The following is a 17,941-nucleotide window of genomic DNA, read 5'->3' on the forward strand; positions in this document are numbered from 1 at the left end:
CCCCTTAGTGAAGCCATGCTGGCTGTCACCAAGCACCTTGTTGTTTTTCATCGGGACCCATGGACTTGTGCACGTTCAGATTTTTAAGATGCTCTCGAACCAGGTCCTCTCCTACAGTGAGCTCAAGGTCTTCATTCTCACAGTCCCTGCCGTCTGCCTTCCAAGACTTGGGTGATGTGGTCAGAGCCTTTGCCAGTGAAGACTGAGGCAAAGAAGTCATTCAGAACCTCAGCCTTCTCCAAATCCTGTGTAGCTAGTTCTCCCAAAACATGTTACAACTGGTCACCAAACTGGCTAAATAAAGTGAGCTTGGATGGCTCCACCTAGCATGTCGTCACAGCTCTAACTGCTGAACAGATGCATGGCCAGAATACCTTAGCAACAGATTCAGACTTCTGGGTTACTTACATTCTGATCTGTTAAGATACGTCTTCTAAGGAAATATTTGCTTCTGAGAATATTTGGTACAGATAGCTTAAATGTCACCTATGTTTCAAATGTATGTTCCTGCACAGACCCAAAATGAGGAAATTAATAGCTGCATGGCTATGAGGTTTCAAGTACGTAGCTTCTTACCTTGTTCAAAATCCCCAGTAAATTCCCCAGCAGCCACTGAGTATCCTGTTTAAAGGTAAATTACAAGAAAAACACTTGATAAACCATTTCTTTAAAAAAAAACAACATGCAAGGTTGATCAGATTTTTCTGTTCACCAGATCAGCACAATGCAACTTTTCTAACATCAGTATACTAAAACTGTGTGGAAGAAAGGGAAAATTGTTTATCATATTATTATAGCTAAATTAAGTGTAGGTCTGAATGTATAATAAATCTATCACTTTTCTCAAAAAAATGAGCTTTTAAATCATTAATACTTCATAATTTATCTGAAAAACAGCAGCTACTGTGGTGGTTTGCCCTAACAGCTACTGACACAGTTTAGGTCTTCATTACTGTACTGTAACATCTGAGTATCCTGTTTTAGCCTATATGGAAGACAGATTTCCAAAGATTCAGTGAAGTATCTCCTGAAGCTTTTGTAAACCTGTGAGATAATTGCTGTTGACACAGTAAAGATTTTGGATTTTATCAGGGACTGTAGTTTCAAATCTATGGGCAGAGGTGAAAGGATGCATCTCTGCCTTCAAATTCCACTGCATTCTTTCTATATTTATGTGAAGAAAAAATTGTCTTACACGCAGAGACACATGAATATCATTACAAAAAAAAAGAAAAGATATAATTGGGAACATTTTTTATTTCTGCTTAATTATTTAAGATCAAATAATAAGAACCCTAATGAGCCATTTAAGCTCTCAACCCTCAAACCCGGTCCCCATGCATAATTTTAAGCATGGTCATAATGCCGTTGAAGTAACTAACAAAATACTAATTTGCTGTTGTGCAGAACATGTTCAAATCATCTCAAAATTGGGACATTAGTAATGTAGGGCTACTTTTCAATATGTGTAAGCCCCATGCTCTTAGAACATATTGCTAACTGGCACAGAGATTAGCTTACCCATGTAATTGTCATCATACGAGGGTGGTGCCACTCCTGTTTGCTTCTCTCGTGCCAGTTTCCTCAGAATATCCTTGAAGGAATAATTTGCAATGATATCCACAATACTTGCAGTGATTACCTGACCTGGATTCAAACAACTTCATAAATGAAAGGAGCATAAAGGAGAGCCAGTTTCTACAAAACAGGGCTAGCAGTACATCAGAACAGAGCTGAAGGGATAATACAGCAGAGATGCAAAGAGCAGACATCATCTCCCAGTCTTTCTCCATTATTACTCTGAAAGTCCTAAGAGTGCACATAAATGGGCATTGAGACTCTACTGAACTACAACAAAAGCATCTCGAGACCCACATCAAGGTGCTGATTCAAACTAAAGTCTAGCATTTTCAGGCTCAGCTACCTTTTGATGGTGTACTGCATAAATGTAGTAGACCAGTGGAAGCAATTTCTTAATGAAGAATTCAAAGCTATGAATTCCACACCATCATAATCAACTAGATCTTCCTCCTTTAATGGTAATGCAAAACCACACACTAATGAGCCAGACAATGGGCAAGTTGGTAGTCAGAGTCTGGGAAATCAGCTACATGACATCTCAGAACAGGTTAAAGCAAAAATACCCTTTTAACCCTTTACCAAAATCACTTCAGGTTTTATCTACATGAGAAACTACATCTTGGAAATTACAGTTATGCCACAAATAAGCTAAAAATATATGCAGATAGCAATGAAAAGGTGGTGTTCACAAATAAATAAGTGAAAAAAACCTGAAACAATTGCATTCATTGCACAAACTTTAGCTATTTTTAAAACTGCAGTATTTCTAGGGAAAAAGTGGGCTTATTAATCAAATGACAAACGTGCTAAAATGGCAACATAAGAAGTTACTTCTATTTGTTTCGCCTCCTACCCAACCTTCATCCTGAGTTTTCTCTGACTTACTTTTACCCTCAATTGCTTGCCAAACAATTCTTCTGACTTATATTTGCTGAAAATAAGACCAGACTGGTTATCTTAAGCTGAGAAAACAATGGAAATCTAGTACAACATTTTCAATACTTTCTGCTTCACTTCTTAGATCAAGTTAACCAGCCAGATGAACATACCTTGCCAATAAAAACTACCAGGCCCGCCTACTATGAGGTCTCCATTCTACAAAAAGCAGAATTGAACAAAATTACACAACAAAAGAACACAACAAAGTTAAGCGTGCATGGGAAAAACAATTTAAATGACCAAAAGAATATCAGAATCATGATACAGGAGAACAGCTCTGCACAAGGTAATGATGTAGGTGCATGGACATGCAGGGAAAGCCACAGTCAAATAAAGTTAAGATCACCCTATGCACTGAAAACAATAGCAATGATCAATGTTATGTGAGGTCCTGGTGCTGTAATAATGGCACATGTAATAACAATAATTGCACAGTTTATTCTTCGGCCCATAATGTTGTTTCTGGATCTTCTTGGCATACAAGAACAACTAGCTATTTCCCCTAAGCACTTTCACTGTCACCTCCAAAAAGAATGGTCTTACTCAACGACTTCTCTGACTCCAAAAGCATTTTTATACAAGCTATTCTAACTTTTTAAAACGAGCTACTACTAGCCCATTATTTCCTGAAAGTCAGGTCTTTGGATAGCATTGTAACCAATGATAGAAGATTCTATCTTCTATCACTGAGATAGAAGAACATACAAGAGATAGAAGAACATACAAATTTTTGCCTAATTATTAAGATAGACCAAGCAGTCAGACTGGAATGCTGCCAATTGATAAACAAGTGCTGATTGCAGTATTTCTTTTATTAATGAAACCAGGAAGTTTGAAGCTTGCAAAGGGGGAAAAACTTGCAAAAACTTCACAAAACTTTCCATATGCAACAGCATGGGTAAACTCTTGATCACTTGTGCTTGAACACTGGTGATGTATTACATTTGTTAAAGTATTTTGGAAGAAGAATCTCACCTTGTAAAAATCTAAGCTGAAACCTGCTTGACAAAAGCCTTGTCCTTCGGGATCTGCATTGCCTGCAATTATGAACAGAGAAGATTTTTATTGATTTCACAGTACACATGGAAGACAGCTTACACATCACTGGAACTGTAAGACTGTAAATGCAAAACTACCAAAATACATGAAAAGATACGCATCCTTTTTTAGAAGAGGCAGAGCAAAACAAGACTTTTTACAGGACCCTGAACATGCAGCTCCCTTGTGAAGATTTTGAGGAGCAGGAATATAGGAGTTACTTGGGACTTCCGCCTCTCAGTGCTAAGGAAGGACCTTTGCAACAACTACCAGGGATACAGTTTGAATTTGGCTGGACACACAAAAGTAAACAACTTGACAAGAAATCCTAGAATGGTCACCAGAATCTGCCCTGCCATAAACACAAGAGTGTTTACCAAGGCATTCTCAAAAAATGCAGACATAGTAGATGGCTCAGCACGGGTCAATGTTCAGATGACATTTGGTTATCTGTACTATGGCTAGGGAAAGGGTACATGTCCTTCACAAAGGCCAGGCCTTTAACTGATATACATTTGGTCAATGAGGACTGAAGTGTAATATAATTTTGGATGCAGATTTATACATGCAAAACCATGCTTCCTGCTTCTGTCCACTTTCATTTCTAGTCTCCAAATCCTTACATAATTGTTCAAAGCATCTTGGCATGCATTTTAGGGTTTTCCTGTGAGTGCTGGAGTGCTGGAAGTGTGCAGGATTGGGAAACTGGGAGCAGGAATGGTGACTTGAACTCTCTTTTCAAATGTCATAAGCCTTTGGCAAAGCCCCAGTGAGACATCACTGCTAAACAGATTTTCTGATAGGCCATGGAAAGCATTATTGGGCTACATTATTATCACATATCTGTCAGATGTCAAGAAAATCCAGCTACATGAAGTGGTGCTGTCTCTACATCTCCACAGGAAAGAGACCTTTTAATTATGTGAAGTGTCTGATTTTTCTGTAAAATGCCTGTTACTTTCTTGACAAAATCAGAAACTCAAAGGTAGGAACACAGTTTGCAATAGGAGAACAGTTAAAGATGTGTTTTGAAATTAGCCCATGTGCACAGGGCAAGAATGCTAGCTGCAACAGCAGAGTCTTTGTATCATGACAAGGAACTACATCATAGATTTGCTTCCACAGCTTCCCCTCAAAGGGATAGGTAAGCTCATCGTATTTGCTGTCTAACACACATTACCTTTAGAAACGTAACTGAAAGAACAATTTTCTGATCTGTGAATGCACAAACTGCCACAGACCTAGCTCGGTCTAAAGCTCAGTAAAACCACTGGATACTTCATATTGATTTTAATAGTGTGGAGCACTGAGGTCAATGAAGGTATTAAGAATCATCATAAGCACTTGGACACAGGATGCTGAATAGGATGAACAAGTGATATAATCTAACGTGTTGGATTTTCTGCAGACTTCTAGGTAACTGAACTTCGTTCTAAATATACACGCGTTTTTTCCCTACGCCCCTAGAAGTAAGGCCCAGAGATGGCTATCACATCCTCAAAACAGCACAGAGAAGAATGCAGAACAGCACTGCTAATGCGCATGGCTTTCTTCCATGCTGGAACTTCTTCATAAATGAGCTATTGTGGATAGTTATTGGCATGAATGGTGTAGAGGCTGTGTTTCTGTGCAGGGTCTGGTCTTCAGATGGTGATCCTGCGATGAGAGATTTATACTCAGCATAAGCATGAATAATTGTTTAAAATGCTATTTGGTTCTTATCTAGATCTGTTTGCTACATTTTAAAGTCATTTAAATTGAACCAACTATAACTCATCACTATAACTGCGTAAGCTTAATTTACTTAATTTTTCCTCTTTCAATTAAGCAGTAAAGCACACAATTACAGGTGTATAGCTGAATGTAATTTTTTCTCTAAATCCTCATCCAGTGCAATAATGTCATATAGCAATCTTCGTTCAACCAAGACTGTGTGAAGACTGAAAGGATGAAAGCACAGAGTACAATATCAATTCCTCCAACACAGGATTGCTCCTATTTATACTTACTGTTGCGACACGGTGAATATTCAGCATAGGCACTGAAGTTCTGAATTGCTACATAGCAGGTGCCAACAGGGTCCTTTTCAGGGCTGTCTTTAAGGGTTCTCCAATGATATAAGGGAGCACAAGCCTATCAAAACAGAAACAATATCGTACGCACCTGTCACATACTCACCTATCTGGCAATTGCAATTAATAAGCAGTGTTATGAGGATTCTCTCCGGTACTGTATCATTCATTCACAATGTATTGACAGAAGAAAATGCAGGACCACTGCTTCTTATAGTTTCATTATAACCTGAAAAGCATAATCTGATCTTTCACTTATAGCTCTTCGTAGGTGAAATCTGTCAGGGAATACCACTCACACTAAAGCATATGTTACAGATACCCTCTAAGCCTGCCTTATAAGTGATATATTTGCTCTATTACTGCTCATTGCACAAGATTTGATCCCATAGTTTAAGATAGAGATCACATACATGTGGCTGAAGACATTCCTACTTCTGTCCTGATATGTCTTAAAATAATGGGTGTTGCCATTATTATATTCAGAAGGAAATTTGTTGTGTCATATCGTTTATCACAATCATCAGATTGTGTTGTCTTATAAAACCTTAATTTAAATCTTTAGAGAGATGGTACAGCTATAACGGATTCAACAGTCTCTGGGTGAACATGTTTTTGCTAAGTTCTGGTTACTGAACTAATTTGATCTGTGTTATAGTAGTGGTATTACAAACATTGCAGTGTAAGGATAAAAGATATACAAGCGGTGGAGAGAGTAGCATCATCTTTTTTGAAAGTAACTCAGATAACTGGAAAAATAAAAAAGATAAGCTGTCAGGTATGCAAGTCATTCTTTAGGGGCTCCTGTGACCTAAAACTTTTCAATTGGCAGGGTGGTGAAGACACTAATTCTTCCTACAGCCTTGCCTCTGTAAGATACAAACAAATCCTTTGTTCATTTCCTACCTTGTCTTACTTCTCCAATCAGAAACCTGCCTACCTCTGGCAAGGTTTTGTTATTATTCACAGTACTGTATAAACCTTCATTCTGCATTCAGTTCCAGCTGAATGAACCACTGTGCTACTCAGTGCTTACCAAGGAAGTCAGTGCTTCTGGAACAATGGTTTAAGGAATTGGGACTCTTAGGATGTCCCTGCCTAGAAGACCTTACAGATTAAAACAGGAAGCAAAACCAGAGTGCAGTAAAGAAGAGTATGTATCCTATGAGCATGATTTTAGGTACATTTGACATTGAGCAAAATAGATTGAAACGAGCTCAATATAAGCATAACTGTTGACCTGATGCAGTTTCCATCACATCTGAGTTTTAAAAAAAATAGAAGTTTCTGACAGCTTGGTGACATTGTCTTTTTCTCTCCTTTCAAAGCTTAAAAGGCATTTTTTTCTACCTTCACTCTTCACATTTTTGCTTGTCTGTTTCAGAAAGCCTGAGAAGAGTTATCAGAGGCAAACCAAAGTTTGGTCAGTACAGACACAGCACATCAGTTGGTGCTGAGGTTTTCTGCTCACTTGATTAAGATTCACCAAATGATGACAAAGAAGCTTTATTTCTGGTTTTGAACTATTGTTTAGTGGAGTACATAAAATGAAAAATCTTCAGCTATTTTTAGCATTTTTACATCCACTTAGCTCTGTAACACAACAGGGTGATGTTTTATTCATTACCTATTTCATGTCAAAATCCTTTCCTAGGTTAACCACAAGCCATACTAAATAAGGGAAGGTATTTCCTTTAGACTTCTTCCCTTATGACTATTTCTTGAGTAATAACTGGAAGTTTTAAACAAATCCCAAGACACAAGCTGTGGCTTTGCAACTGTAAAAACTAACAAGATTAATGACCAAATTAATTATTCTTATCACAGTTATTTCAGTTGCATTTTTGATGTAAACCTTTGTGTAAATATAAAATGTCTACATATAAGCAGCATCACCACTACTTTGCTAAGCAATAAAAGTATTTGCCCCCTGCTGGAGTTCTCTATCAACACAGGTGAAATGCACAGTGAAACTGAAAAACAAGACATTGCACTTTGACAGCAGTCTTGATTAGGAACTTTCTTATGACTTTTCTTGTGGCTGCTTTACCAGGATTATGACACAGCTTTTCAAAACAATGTAAATGTGACAAAAGAAGTCAGTGCTTTCTCTTAGTAATGGGTCTTCAGCACAAAAATCTTGGCTTCCATTACATTCTGTATTTAACACTCCAAATAAATCTTCATAATACAAAACATTTTATAGTATATAGCTATCAGTTCTTGTGTATCTCTAAAATATATTTGTTATCTGTTAAAAAAATCATCATTTACTTCCATAAAAATATGGAATTCTGCTATCTTCACGACAGTAGGCTTATCTTCACTCGGTCAGTTCAACCTGATTTTATAGGCTGCTTTCATTTTCCGAGTTATACACATAATCTGTTTTATAATTCATGCATAAGTCTAGAGTTTTTTCCATTATCTACACATAAAGAGCTATTAAAGACATACGTTTGAGAAAAATAAACATTATCTCCAAATGAATACCGAATGCGTAAGACTTACCACAACTTTCTCCTTATGAGCTTTGACTGTTGCCCCAAACCACTGGTTTGTCTTAAACTCAATAGGTTCCCTGGTGCCATTGACTTTAATTTTCCTGTTGTCTGATAAGGAAAGAAGCAGTTGACGGCTTATTTTCAAAAAGTATTACCCTGAGAATTACAGATACAAGTGAACAGACCGATGGGTATATCACATTGCATCCACTGTCATCGTCCTGTCAGCTTAACAGGAAATGGACTTTCTAGTATCATTTATACTTTTCACTGGTCAGCAGAAAACAAATTCACACATGAAAATTAAAAGTAATTACCCTGAAAGTTCAGAAAAAATAAAAAGGATTGAAAGAAGAAACCCTGTTTTCCCCTGCCAAAACAAACAAGAAAACAAAAAGGTTTAGCTGGAATTTATGATAAAGAATGAACAAGAATCTACAAAAGTAGGTGAAAAACCCTGAAAGTTTTCTCATGCGTGGTAGAAGCTTCCCATGCCATGCAAAAACCATGTTCTATAATTAGTTTTTGTCAAACAAATGACATTTCTCAGCATGCTTATTCAAAGACCAACACTATAGATAGCAAAGGACTTAGTTCTTAACAGAATTACATGTGTACACACTGCCACAAGAGACAGCTTCTTAATGTTGCTTTATATACACTCTTGCAGATGTCAGCATAAGAGAAGCCATCTGGGCAAAGACTCAGGCCAATTATAATGCATTTCAGGTTTTAATAAAAAGCAGACATCCCTTCCTTTCACCCTCAGTTCTCTGAAGTAAACTGATTTCCCATATGTTCATGAGCTATGCTCTTCCCTTACCAGTCACTCCTAATGAACTTCTCAATTTATACACAAGCAGGGCATTACTCCTTCCCCCTTATATCTGCATTCCCTTATGTTTGCTTCTGGTTCGTATCAGGAGAGATTTCACAAGAATCAATCCTTTTTTATTCAGTATACGTGAAAATAAAACTATATACTATCTACCTTGGAACGTAGGGAAAAAGGTATGTCAGATTATATTCTATGGATTTGCACAAAATTTTTAAACCTGTGGAAAAATGCAGTAAGCTCTTTGAAAAGCCAACACTTCCTGGGATTTACCCAATAGGAATAGAGGAGATTCCTGAATGCTTTTCTAGGATGTTGGACCACCAGTTACTTCAGCTCATGGTGACCTCATAAACATTACAGATATAAACTGAAGTAGCAAAAATAATACATTTTATTTGGAGGACAGGGGTACTCTGTATTTTTTTCTAATAAGAAGAAAAGCTGAATGAGAATGCATCTATGAAAGTTTGAAAGTCTGAGAAAACATCATCCTTCATACAAATACTTGGTTTTGTGCTGCGCCAGTTACAGGAGCTAGTATGGAAATCCATGCTTAGGGATAGGAGAGAGAGAAATTTTAGGAACATTTAGATCTTAAAAATTCAGGAAGTGTAACTTAAAATCAATCACAAATTTTCATTTTTAGAATATATTTAAGTTACGCCAAAACTTTAAGAGTGTGGGAGACAGTGACACACTGCATTGCAGGAGCTGCCAGCTTCTCCCTAGCTGTTGGCAGCACCACTTGTGATTATTTTTTCCAGTGAAGTCAGACAATTTCAAACTTTAAAGGTTTCTTTTTTCTCTTTTAACGCTCCTGCAAATCTGAACATGATCAATGTCCACAGATGAGGTCCTGATAGAAACAAAGCTTTTGAAGCTTGAAAATCAGCCATGGTCAGCTTACAGCAGCCAATGCTAGCCTGGCTCTGAGGATACTCATGACCAGTATTCTAACTTAAAAAGAGCTTACATTTTCAATCAAAACAGCATACTTGTCTACTGGCAAAGTATACCAGAATTTGAAAAGAAGTTAGGTTTAAAACTAGCGCAACTGTTTGCAGGATTTATAAAACCACAGATGAATTTGTCAGTAAATCTGCAAGAACTGTACACACACCCACTGCGCTTAGTGGCACATGGTATAGTATGAAACTTCCATCATGTGGCGTGGGATTTTCATTATAAAATGATTAGTAAATCACCACAGACACTATTAATAAATAGCTTTTTTCCCCTAACTAAATCTCTTTTGTTAGAAATTCTCTAATCAGCTTTGCTCAGGATCCATATTCCCAGTTTCTGAGGTTGTGCCTTAAAATACAGTTTCATTTTTTGTATTTAACAACCAATCAATATTTCAGATTTCTGTAAAACCATTACTGCTTCCCCTCCAACTTTACGAAAATGAAGCTATATACACAACTAACTTGCCTGAATACTGTAGATTGTTATTACTGTGCCCGGGTTGTATTCAGCTAGACAGCAAGCCTCTGAATGAAGCCACTGTAAATGTCCACTTCCGAGTTAGTCATCCACTTAGAAATGCAGTAGGTAGGTCACAAGTTCTCCTCCTAAAGCAAATATCTGAGAGGGTCAGGTGAACCACGGCCTAAATGTACTTTTTTTTTTCTTTACCAACTGTAGATAGCCATGGGTGACCAGTTTATACCAGACTCAGGTAAAAACTATTTATTTACTCAGATAAATCCCAATCCAGTAAAAAAAAAAAAAAGTTTTATTTGTGTCTTCGATATATCGCTCAAAACTGTGTTATCTAAACATTTGAAAAATAACATGTCTGTACCCTGTCAGCACCCTTATATGACAGGGAAATATCTCTCCTTGTGTTATTTATGGGGATCTGAGGCCCACAGGCTATGTCTATACTGTACCTTACCCAGGGGCTAAGCTGTAATTCTGTGAACAGCAAAAACTTGGCTTGAATTCAGGTTGCATTTAAATGCCATCTTCTCTTCTGGAAGAGAATGCCTGGCCCCTTTTAGGAAGGAGTCCAGGCTATCTTGCATCATGATACGTGACACTAGTGTAGGGACAGCCAGAATACAAGGCAGCAGCTGGGCTGGGCACACAACGCCTGAGCTTGTCCACGCAGCGGTCCAGCGAGTGCCTCGAGTACCAGCTGGACTGTTTCAGAGCCAGCCCAGGAGCTGTTCCAGATGGTCAACAGTCTGGATGACTTGCAAATTTGGCTTCAAACTCAGCCCTGGAGTCACTCTTAATTCTACTGCCTAAGACAGCAGTCTGTATTGCAGGCTAAGGCCCAGACAAGCAGGAGTATACAAAGAGCAGACACATGTATAAATATAAACATAGGTGCAAGGGCATCCTTAAACTGCATTTCAGCAACACAAAAGCATCTAATTTTCTGCTGCAGGAGCCAAGACTCCTATACATTGCTACTGCCCCACAATCCAGAAGCAGCTCTGGAGATGATGAAATATGATTCTCAAAATAAGCATTCCATCACCCAGTCTTTTAGACTTGAGGAACCTAGGGACTACCAACGCCAAAGGAGTAGAAGGACAAGTAGAAAAGTTTGAATTCAGTAAGTAGCAAACCTATGTAAAAATAGCACTGCAGAGATTAATTTTTAGGAATTAGAACCTGAACCTAGAGCAAGTGTTAAGGCCAATCCATCATTTGCACACATTAAACTAAATTTGGTGCTTTCTATGGTGACTGGTCTCTCAGTCACTGAGTCAGCACATTACAAACCGTTTAACAGGCATGAATCAAACATTACGCTTGTAAATATTTCTTTGTTGTAGTAACCAGCATCTGCATAAGAAACAGATGTATTTGCAAACACTGACAGTGGCTCATTGCAATTCATTCGGCTCTTTAAAACTAGAAGTAAAAAATGCATCCTCTAGTATAACTTGAAAATACTCAACAAAAGCAGATAAAAATGTTTTAATCAAACTTAACATAGGGAAAAAATGCTTTTAATCAAAGCAACAAATCCAGCCAGGTAATACACCTGTAACTGTGTCAGGTAAGTCTCTCACTGTTCAGGAACTTTGAAAAGTGTTATCTTTACTTGCTCCACGTGTGTTTGCCTGTATCTACTGGATAGACACAGATGACCATTACCAAGCACCTGCAGCAGGCTCAGTTACACTCTGCTCCCTAAGCTGTACCTACTCAAGATTACAACCAGGATGGCAAACCCCTTTCAAATACCTGTTCTGATACATGTGTGTATGTATCTATGCACATCCATACAGATAAATAAATATAGACAATACAAAATGTGAAACATATATTTATACATAATTATATATAAACACAGTAGAGGTGAATAATCACCTCAACCTATCTATATTTATATAAAATGGGAATACAAACATATAAAACCAACAAACATTTATATCTGTATTTATATAAATACATATAGGTAAAGGAAAGTGAATAACCCCCTCACATGGAGACAACACCTGGTATGCGATGTACAGTTTTGAGATACCAGTACAAGATTTGCAGATGTTTGGTCCAAAGAAGAAAACACAAAAGAGGATCTATTTCCTCTTCATCCGGTGTGCAATAGGTAGAGAGAAGAGAAAGCCAAAGTCCCATCTGAGGTACGCAGCAGAAAGAAAAGAGGCAACAGACATAATCTGCAAAAAGGGCATTTCTGATTAGATATAAAGAACAAACTCTTCTAAATGAGGGTGACTAAGCAGGATACCTAAAGAGGCTATGGCATCTCCATCCCTGAGTAGCTTCAAAACATGGTTACACAAGCCTTTGAGCAGCCTAATTTAACTTTGAAATGAGCATCATTAGGGTCCTGGCTTACAGAAGGGAAGAGAAAGAGGGGAGGGTTCATACTGACATGCATGGCTCCATATTCTAGAAGTGAGGGAAGAGAGAGCATGTAGTCAACCCTATGACCATGGTAGAGTAGTATCATTTTGGTATCACTACCATAAGAGATTCCAATGATACCACCCATTTCTAAGCAAAGGGAAGTCAGTAACATTGTCGTGGTTTAAACCCAGCCAGCCAGCTTGTTCACTCACTTCCCCCCGTTCTTGCCCTCCCCCTTCTCCCAGAGGGACAGAGAGGAGAATCAAAAGAATGCAACTCCCACAGGTTGAGATAAGAACAGTTTAGTAACTAAGGTATGACACAAATCACTACTGCTACCACCAATAATAATAATACATCATTTCACCACCAGTTGACTGATAACTCGCCCTGCCCCCCCCCCCCCCCCCCCCCCAGCTTGACCAAGCACCAACCGATACCTCCTCCAACCCTGCAGTCTACCAGCCCCAGTTACCTCCTGGGCATGACATGCTGTGGTATGGAATACCTCCTTGGCTAGCTTGGGTCAGGTGTCCTGTCTCTGCTTCCTCCCGGCTTCCCCTCCTCCCTAGCAGAGCATGAGGCTCACAAAATCCTTGGCCAAACCAAAACATCATTGTTATCAGCTCTGTTCCTGAGCCAAAAGTCAAAACACTGCACTGCACCAGCTACCAAGAAGGAGAAAAAACGGCTGCTACTGCTGAACCCAGGACAAACATTTACAGGTTCGTTGCTATTACATGCTCAACAGACCAACAGAATACAAATGCAAAGCTGAAGACTATGATCTAGAGAACCACGCCACAGAATTGCCTTCAACATTAATGCTGGGGCAAAAAGACTCTATAGTGTTTAGAGACAGTAAGGATATGCAAAACCCTTGCATGACAAGAAAAGTTGTTTTTATTTGGGGATTTATCTGACTCTGCAAATACCTATTGAATTTCTGTTTTTTATTGTGCCTTAGATGCTATTCAAATGAGTTATTTTAATTTAACGTCATATCTAGAGAGCTTTATTTGGACTTTCATTCCATGGATCAAGAAAAAAAGAATCACCAAACCCAATAGGATGTTTTCCCCTCAGTACAATCTGATCAAAAACATATTAAGACCTCAGAGCCTGAACTAACATAGCTAAGGGTATTTTTTTCCCTTCTTTAGATAAGGCTGAGACTTATAAAAGAAACTCATGAGGGTCTATTATAAATCAGAATGCTACAAGTGAACTGTGAGGCTCCAGATAAGGTCTTACTGGCATAGTGGACTGAAATGTGTCAACATTTAAAAGAACAGCGAAGTTCTCCCTCAGCACTTTCTCTTCAAATGCAAATCCTGTTTTGTAACAGGATTCTAAATTTTCCCCAGAATCTTACCATCTCTACAGCTAACGAGTTTTTCATGTAACCAAACCTCTCAAGTCCCACAATACATCCTTTCCTTATGCAGTACCTGGGTTCTGTTACAATCAGCTCAACTGCTGGCCAGAGCAGCTCATGTTTTTTATCAACCGCACGCTTGGCCAGAACTGATCTACATCCCACTGCCCTGTTCTTCTTCAGAGGCTGTTCAATTTTTCTCCAACTAGTTTAGAAAAATAAACCTGTTTTACTAAAACTGGTAAAGTTAATTGATAGCAAAGACAACACCTCAGTGACTTCCGGAAACTTAGAAGTGGTATCTAAAAATCTGCCTTTAGGAGCTAATTTAAAACATAAAAACTTGTTGCAGTCTGTTAAGTATTAGAATTAAAAGTTACCATTATAATGAGTTTCTGAAATCTGAACTATTAGCTTTTTACTAGATTTCAAATGCAACAGTGGACTTCAGGGGGCATTTAAGTTTGTTTCTGGCTGCAAGATGCTTTGAGTGCTTCATAAGTTCCCCAGTTAATCAAGCGGGGAGAAAGATTTCTTCGTATTGCTCTCCTGCTACCTCTCCTGGCAGCTGAACGGAAGAGCACGCAGTTTAAACAAGGACTTGGTAATTTTACCTCAATGCTAAATCAGAAATAGTCATTGTAAACCTCATTTCATAATAGAGAAACTGAAAAGGAGAAGTTATGTTTGTGTAGTTAAGAGAGCAAAGACAGATCATAGCTCTTTAATATAATGCCAACACTTGTTCCCCTGTCCTATCACTGAGTTTCAAAGAGTATCACAGCCTTCCACTGCAAGGCAATAGGATGGCTTTACAGAGCAGGGAAACAAGGGAGAAGAGTCTCTGCCCTTCAGTCCATATCTCCTGGAGTAAGGGGATACTAAAAACCCTTCCATTATACTTTATCTCAGTTTTATGCTGCAATGGAGCAGGCTAAAGCACTAGTTGTGCTTTCAAGGGCAGTGCTTTCAGCTTTCAAGAAGCTTTCAAGCTTCTTCCCAGAGTCTTGACCCTAGTGCCCAGATTTAGGGAGTTTTCAAGAACTGCAAACATGGAACTGCAGAGTCACTGCTGTATCAACAGCAGGAAAATATGAAGAGTTCCTGCTAAAGCCCCTTCTTGGCTGAAGGCCATATCACTAGCCAACCCATATGGGAATGTCTGGTTACATGACCTGCTTATGGGTGGGTTGGCTCAAATCCTACAGCATATCAAAATTTCATCCTCCTTCCCATCTCTGCTCCTCTGTCCCTTGTCAGGAATTTCATCAATAGGATTAATTACTGATGTCAGTTTGTAAGTAAATCACCTCACTGCTTTGGAAATCCCTGGGTTAGCTTCTATGAAGACCAGAGAGAGATGGATTTAGCAATTTAGTTGACAACTGGGAAGAACTGCTGGTTGAACAATTTCAGTCAGGTGGCATTACTTTTAGGAATGGGCTGCAGATACTCCTGCACCTCTGTTAACTCCAACAAAGCTATTTTCTCAACAGAGAAGTTTAGCCACACACATTTCCACAGAAACACAAGTAATGCATCTGCTCATAGCACTCAGACCAGGTTGGGCATCCCATCATACGCAGAGTGTCACAGAGATAATTTTAGGAGTAGTCTTGGTCTTGGGTATCAGTTTTAGCAGTAAGGATCCCAGTCTGACAGCTGGACCATGGCACTCAAAAGTAATGACATATTTTTTAAAGATGTTCTTATATCTTTTACTAGGAATTGAGTACTGAATCGAATACTGAGTGTTCCTATTTGGAACATTAGTTACCAATGCAATGTCTACTCCCTCATGTGATCTTAATTTCTGAGAAAAAAAGGAACAAGAGAGTTTCACAAGCAATAATGATTTGCCTTTTGTCATTTAGAGCTTATGTGACACAAAGAATGGAGTTTAGTCCTGAGTTTCACAGCTGTGTGGTGGAGGGAAGTTGGCTGTACCTTGCCAGTTACCCTGGGTACAATTCTTGCACCATCAGATCTCTGATCCATGATGGTAAGAGAATTGGATCTTACCAATTCTGGTAAGATCCAGTTCTCTTACACCAATGTCAAAATATCAGGTCCAGTTAGGCTCAGCACTTGTGTTCTCCTTTCAGGACTCTATATAAAAGTATTATTCACAAACAAAATTCTTCAACAAATCAGCCTTTACAGGACCAAAGACCATCATATCTCAGTGCTTACCATCGTAATATTATCCCAAGCAAGCCTATTTTTTTTCCACCAAGGTGGCTGTTGCTTAATTGGTTCCTTCAGAATACTTTCTGAATAAGTGTCCCCTCTACCTAAGACACTATATACTTTACAAACTCAACACATTCTTTTTTCCTTCCTTCCTTCCCTTCCTTGACTTATAACCCTGATCTTGTTCATCGTTGCTCCTTAACAAGCCTTAAACACATGTGGAGAGAGAGTTTGTTCCTGTTTAGTTTGTTATCCTTTACACCCACGTAACAAGACATATCTATCCATTCTCAGTACCTGTAAAGTACTGAATAACTATAGATTAGTGCAAAGCAACTCCACACCTGTAACATCATAATATTCAAGAATGTCCAGAATCTTGACTGAAGCTATCACAGAATACTAGTCAATGTCCTCACTGTTTTCACTTATTAGGACCAAGATGTTAATAGTATTCACACAAATGACATCAAAACATTTGCAAATCAAAGAATTCTATTCTTGTGGAAACAGTAACATAATGTGTACAGTTACATACGACTCTTAGCAATTAGGTGTCCACTTACTTAAACACTCATTTGTGGCAGTAGAAGTCCAAATAACATCCAAGCGCATTGCATGTTCCCCCCTCAATGGCAGAAAAAAACTTGCACTGAATGCAACATACCTGAGCTTCATTTGTGTACCCAGTCCTTGGAAATGGAAGACATGAGCCTCATGCCCATGTATAATTTAAGCCAGTGGTTTTCAACCACTTGGATTTGTTGATCTCTTGAATTTTTATGTTACGGTGGAAATTTCATAGTTTCATGACCTGCAGAATCTAACTTGGGATACAGTACTTGTGACTCTGCTTTTTTTTTTTTTTTCAATATTTATACAAGTCTTTCATTGAACTCTTGTGGCTGAAAAATACTGATTTAGTAAATTCTTTATCTATTTGTTGGATCGCACTGCCTTTTAGGTGTTACATTATACTTTTCCTTTCTTTCTAGTTCCACTCAATTTTTACTTCTGAGCTTAATTTAAAACGCTTTCAATTTTGCAGCACTTTTGTCCCTTTTATTTTGCTTAGTGAATCTAACTGAAAGAGCTGGTATTATTTGGTTAGTCAAGAAAAAAGTATTTTTAAAAGGAAGGCTTTGTATAAAAATGCATCAAGATGAAATCTTCCAGCTCTGAAGCAGCCTCTGTAGTTTTTCAGTTTTGTTTCAGAAAACATTCCCAAAGCTTTCCAAGACTTTTAAAAATCTTCTATGAGGCATGAAGCATTAATCTTTAAAATTAGAGCTGCTAGAGCTGAGTTTCCAGTCTTCTGACAATTACTGAGTGGCTTTGTTTTGGGAAAATGGATAATCTTGTGGCTAAGGAGCTGGAGGAGAAGAAAAAATCCTGAGTCGGTTACCAGTATCATCACCAACTTCCTCAATGATCTTTGACAACTCAGACTGACTTTTTTCTATTTATTAGAATAAATATAAAAGTGTGACTATAAATATAAAATGGGAATAGCAGCATTTCTGAGTGATGTTGTAGGGAGAAAGCATAGCAAGCACAAGGTGCC

At 38.3% G+C, this 17,941-nt stretch overlaps 1 protein-coding gene across 1 annotated transcript in view; it reads right to left on the reverse strand.

Annotated features, from left to right (window-relative positions):
- ITGA8 (integrin subunit alpha 8) overlaps positions 1-17,941 on the reverse strand; it is a 109,877-nt gene that overhangs the window by 89,242 nt on the left and 2,694 nt on the right. The window contains exons 3-8 of the mRNA XM_057432504.1: positions 8,142-8,242; positions 5,568-5,691; positions 3,496-3,557; positions 2,631-2,676; positions 1,522-1,647; positions 577-621 (exon numbers count right to left, since the gene is read on the reverse strand). Coding sequence (XP_057288487.1) covers positions 577-621; positions 1,522-1,647; positions 2,631-2,676; positions 3,496-3,557; positions 5,568-5,691; positions 8,142-8,242 — 504 coding nt within the window. The remainder of the gene's footprint in view (positions 1-576; positions 622-1,521; positions 1,648-2,630; positions 2,677-3,495; positions 3,558-5,567; positions 5,692-8,141; positions 8,243-17,941) is intronic.

This window comes from Pezoporus wallicus, unplaced genomic scaffold (assembly GCF_028554395.1).
Source record: "Pezoporus wallicus isolate ANWC-B61680 ecotype Strahan unplaced genomic scaffold, APGP_CSIRO_Pwel_v1 scaffold_2584, whole genome shotgun sequence".
NCBI classification, from domain to species: domain Eukaryota; kingdom Metazoa; phylum Chordata; class Aves; order Psittaciformes; family Psittacidae; genus Pezoporus; species Pezoporus wallicus.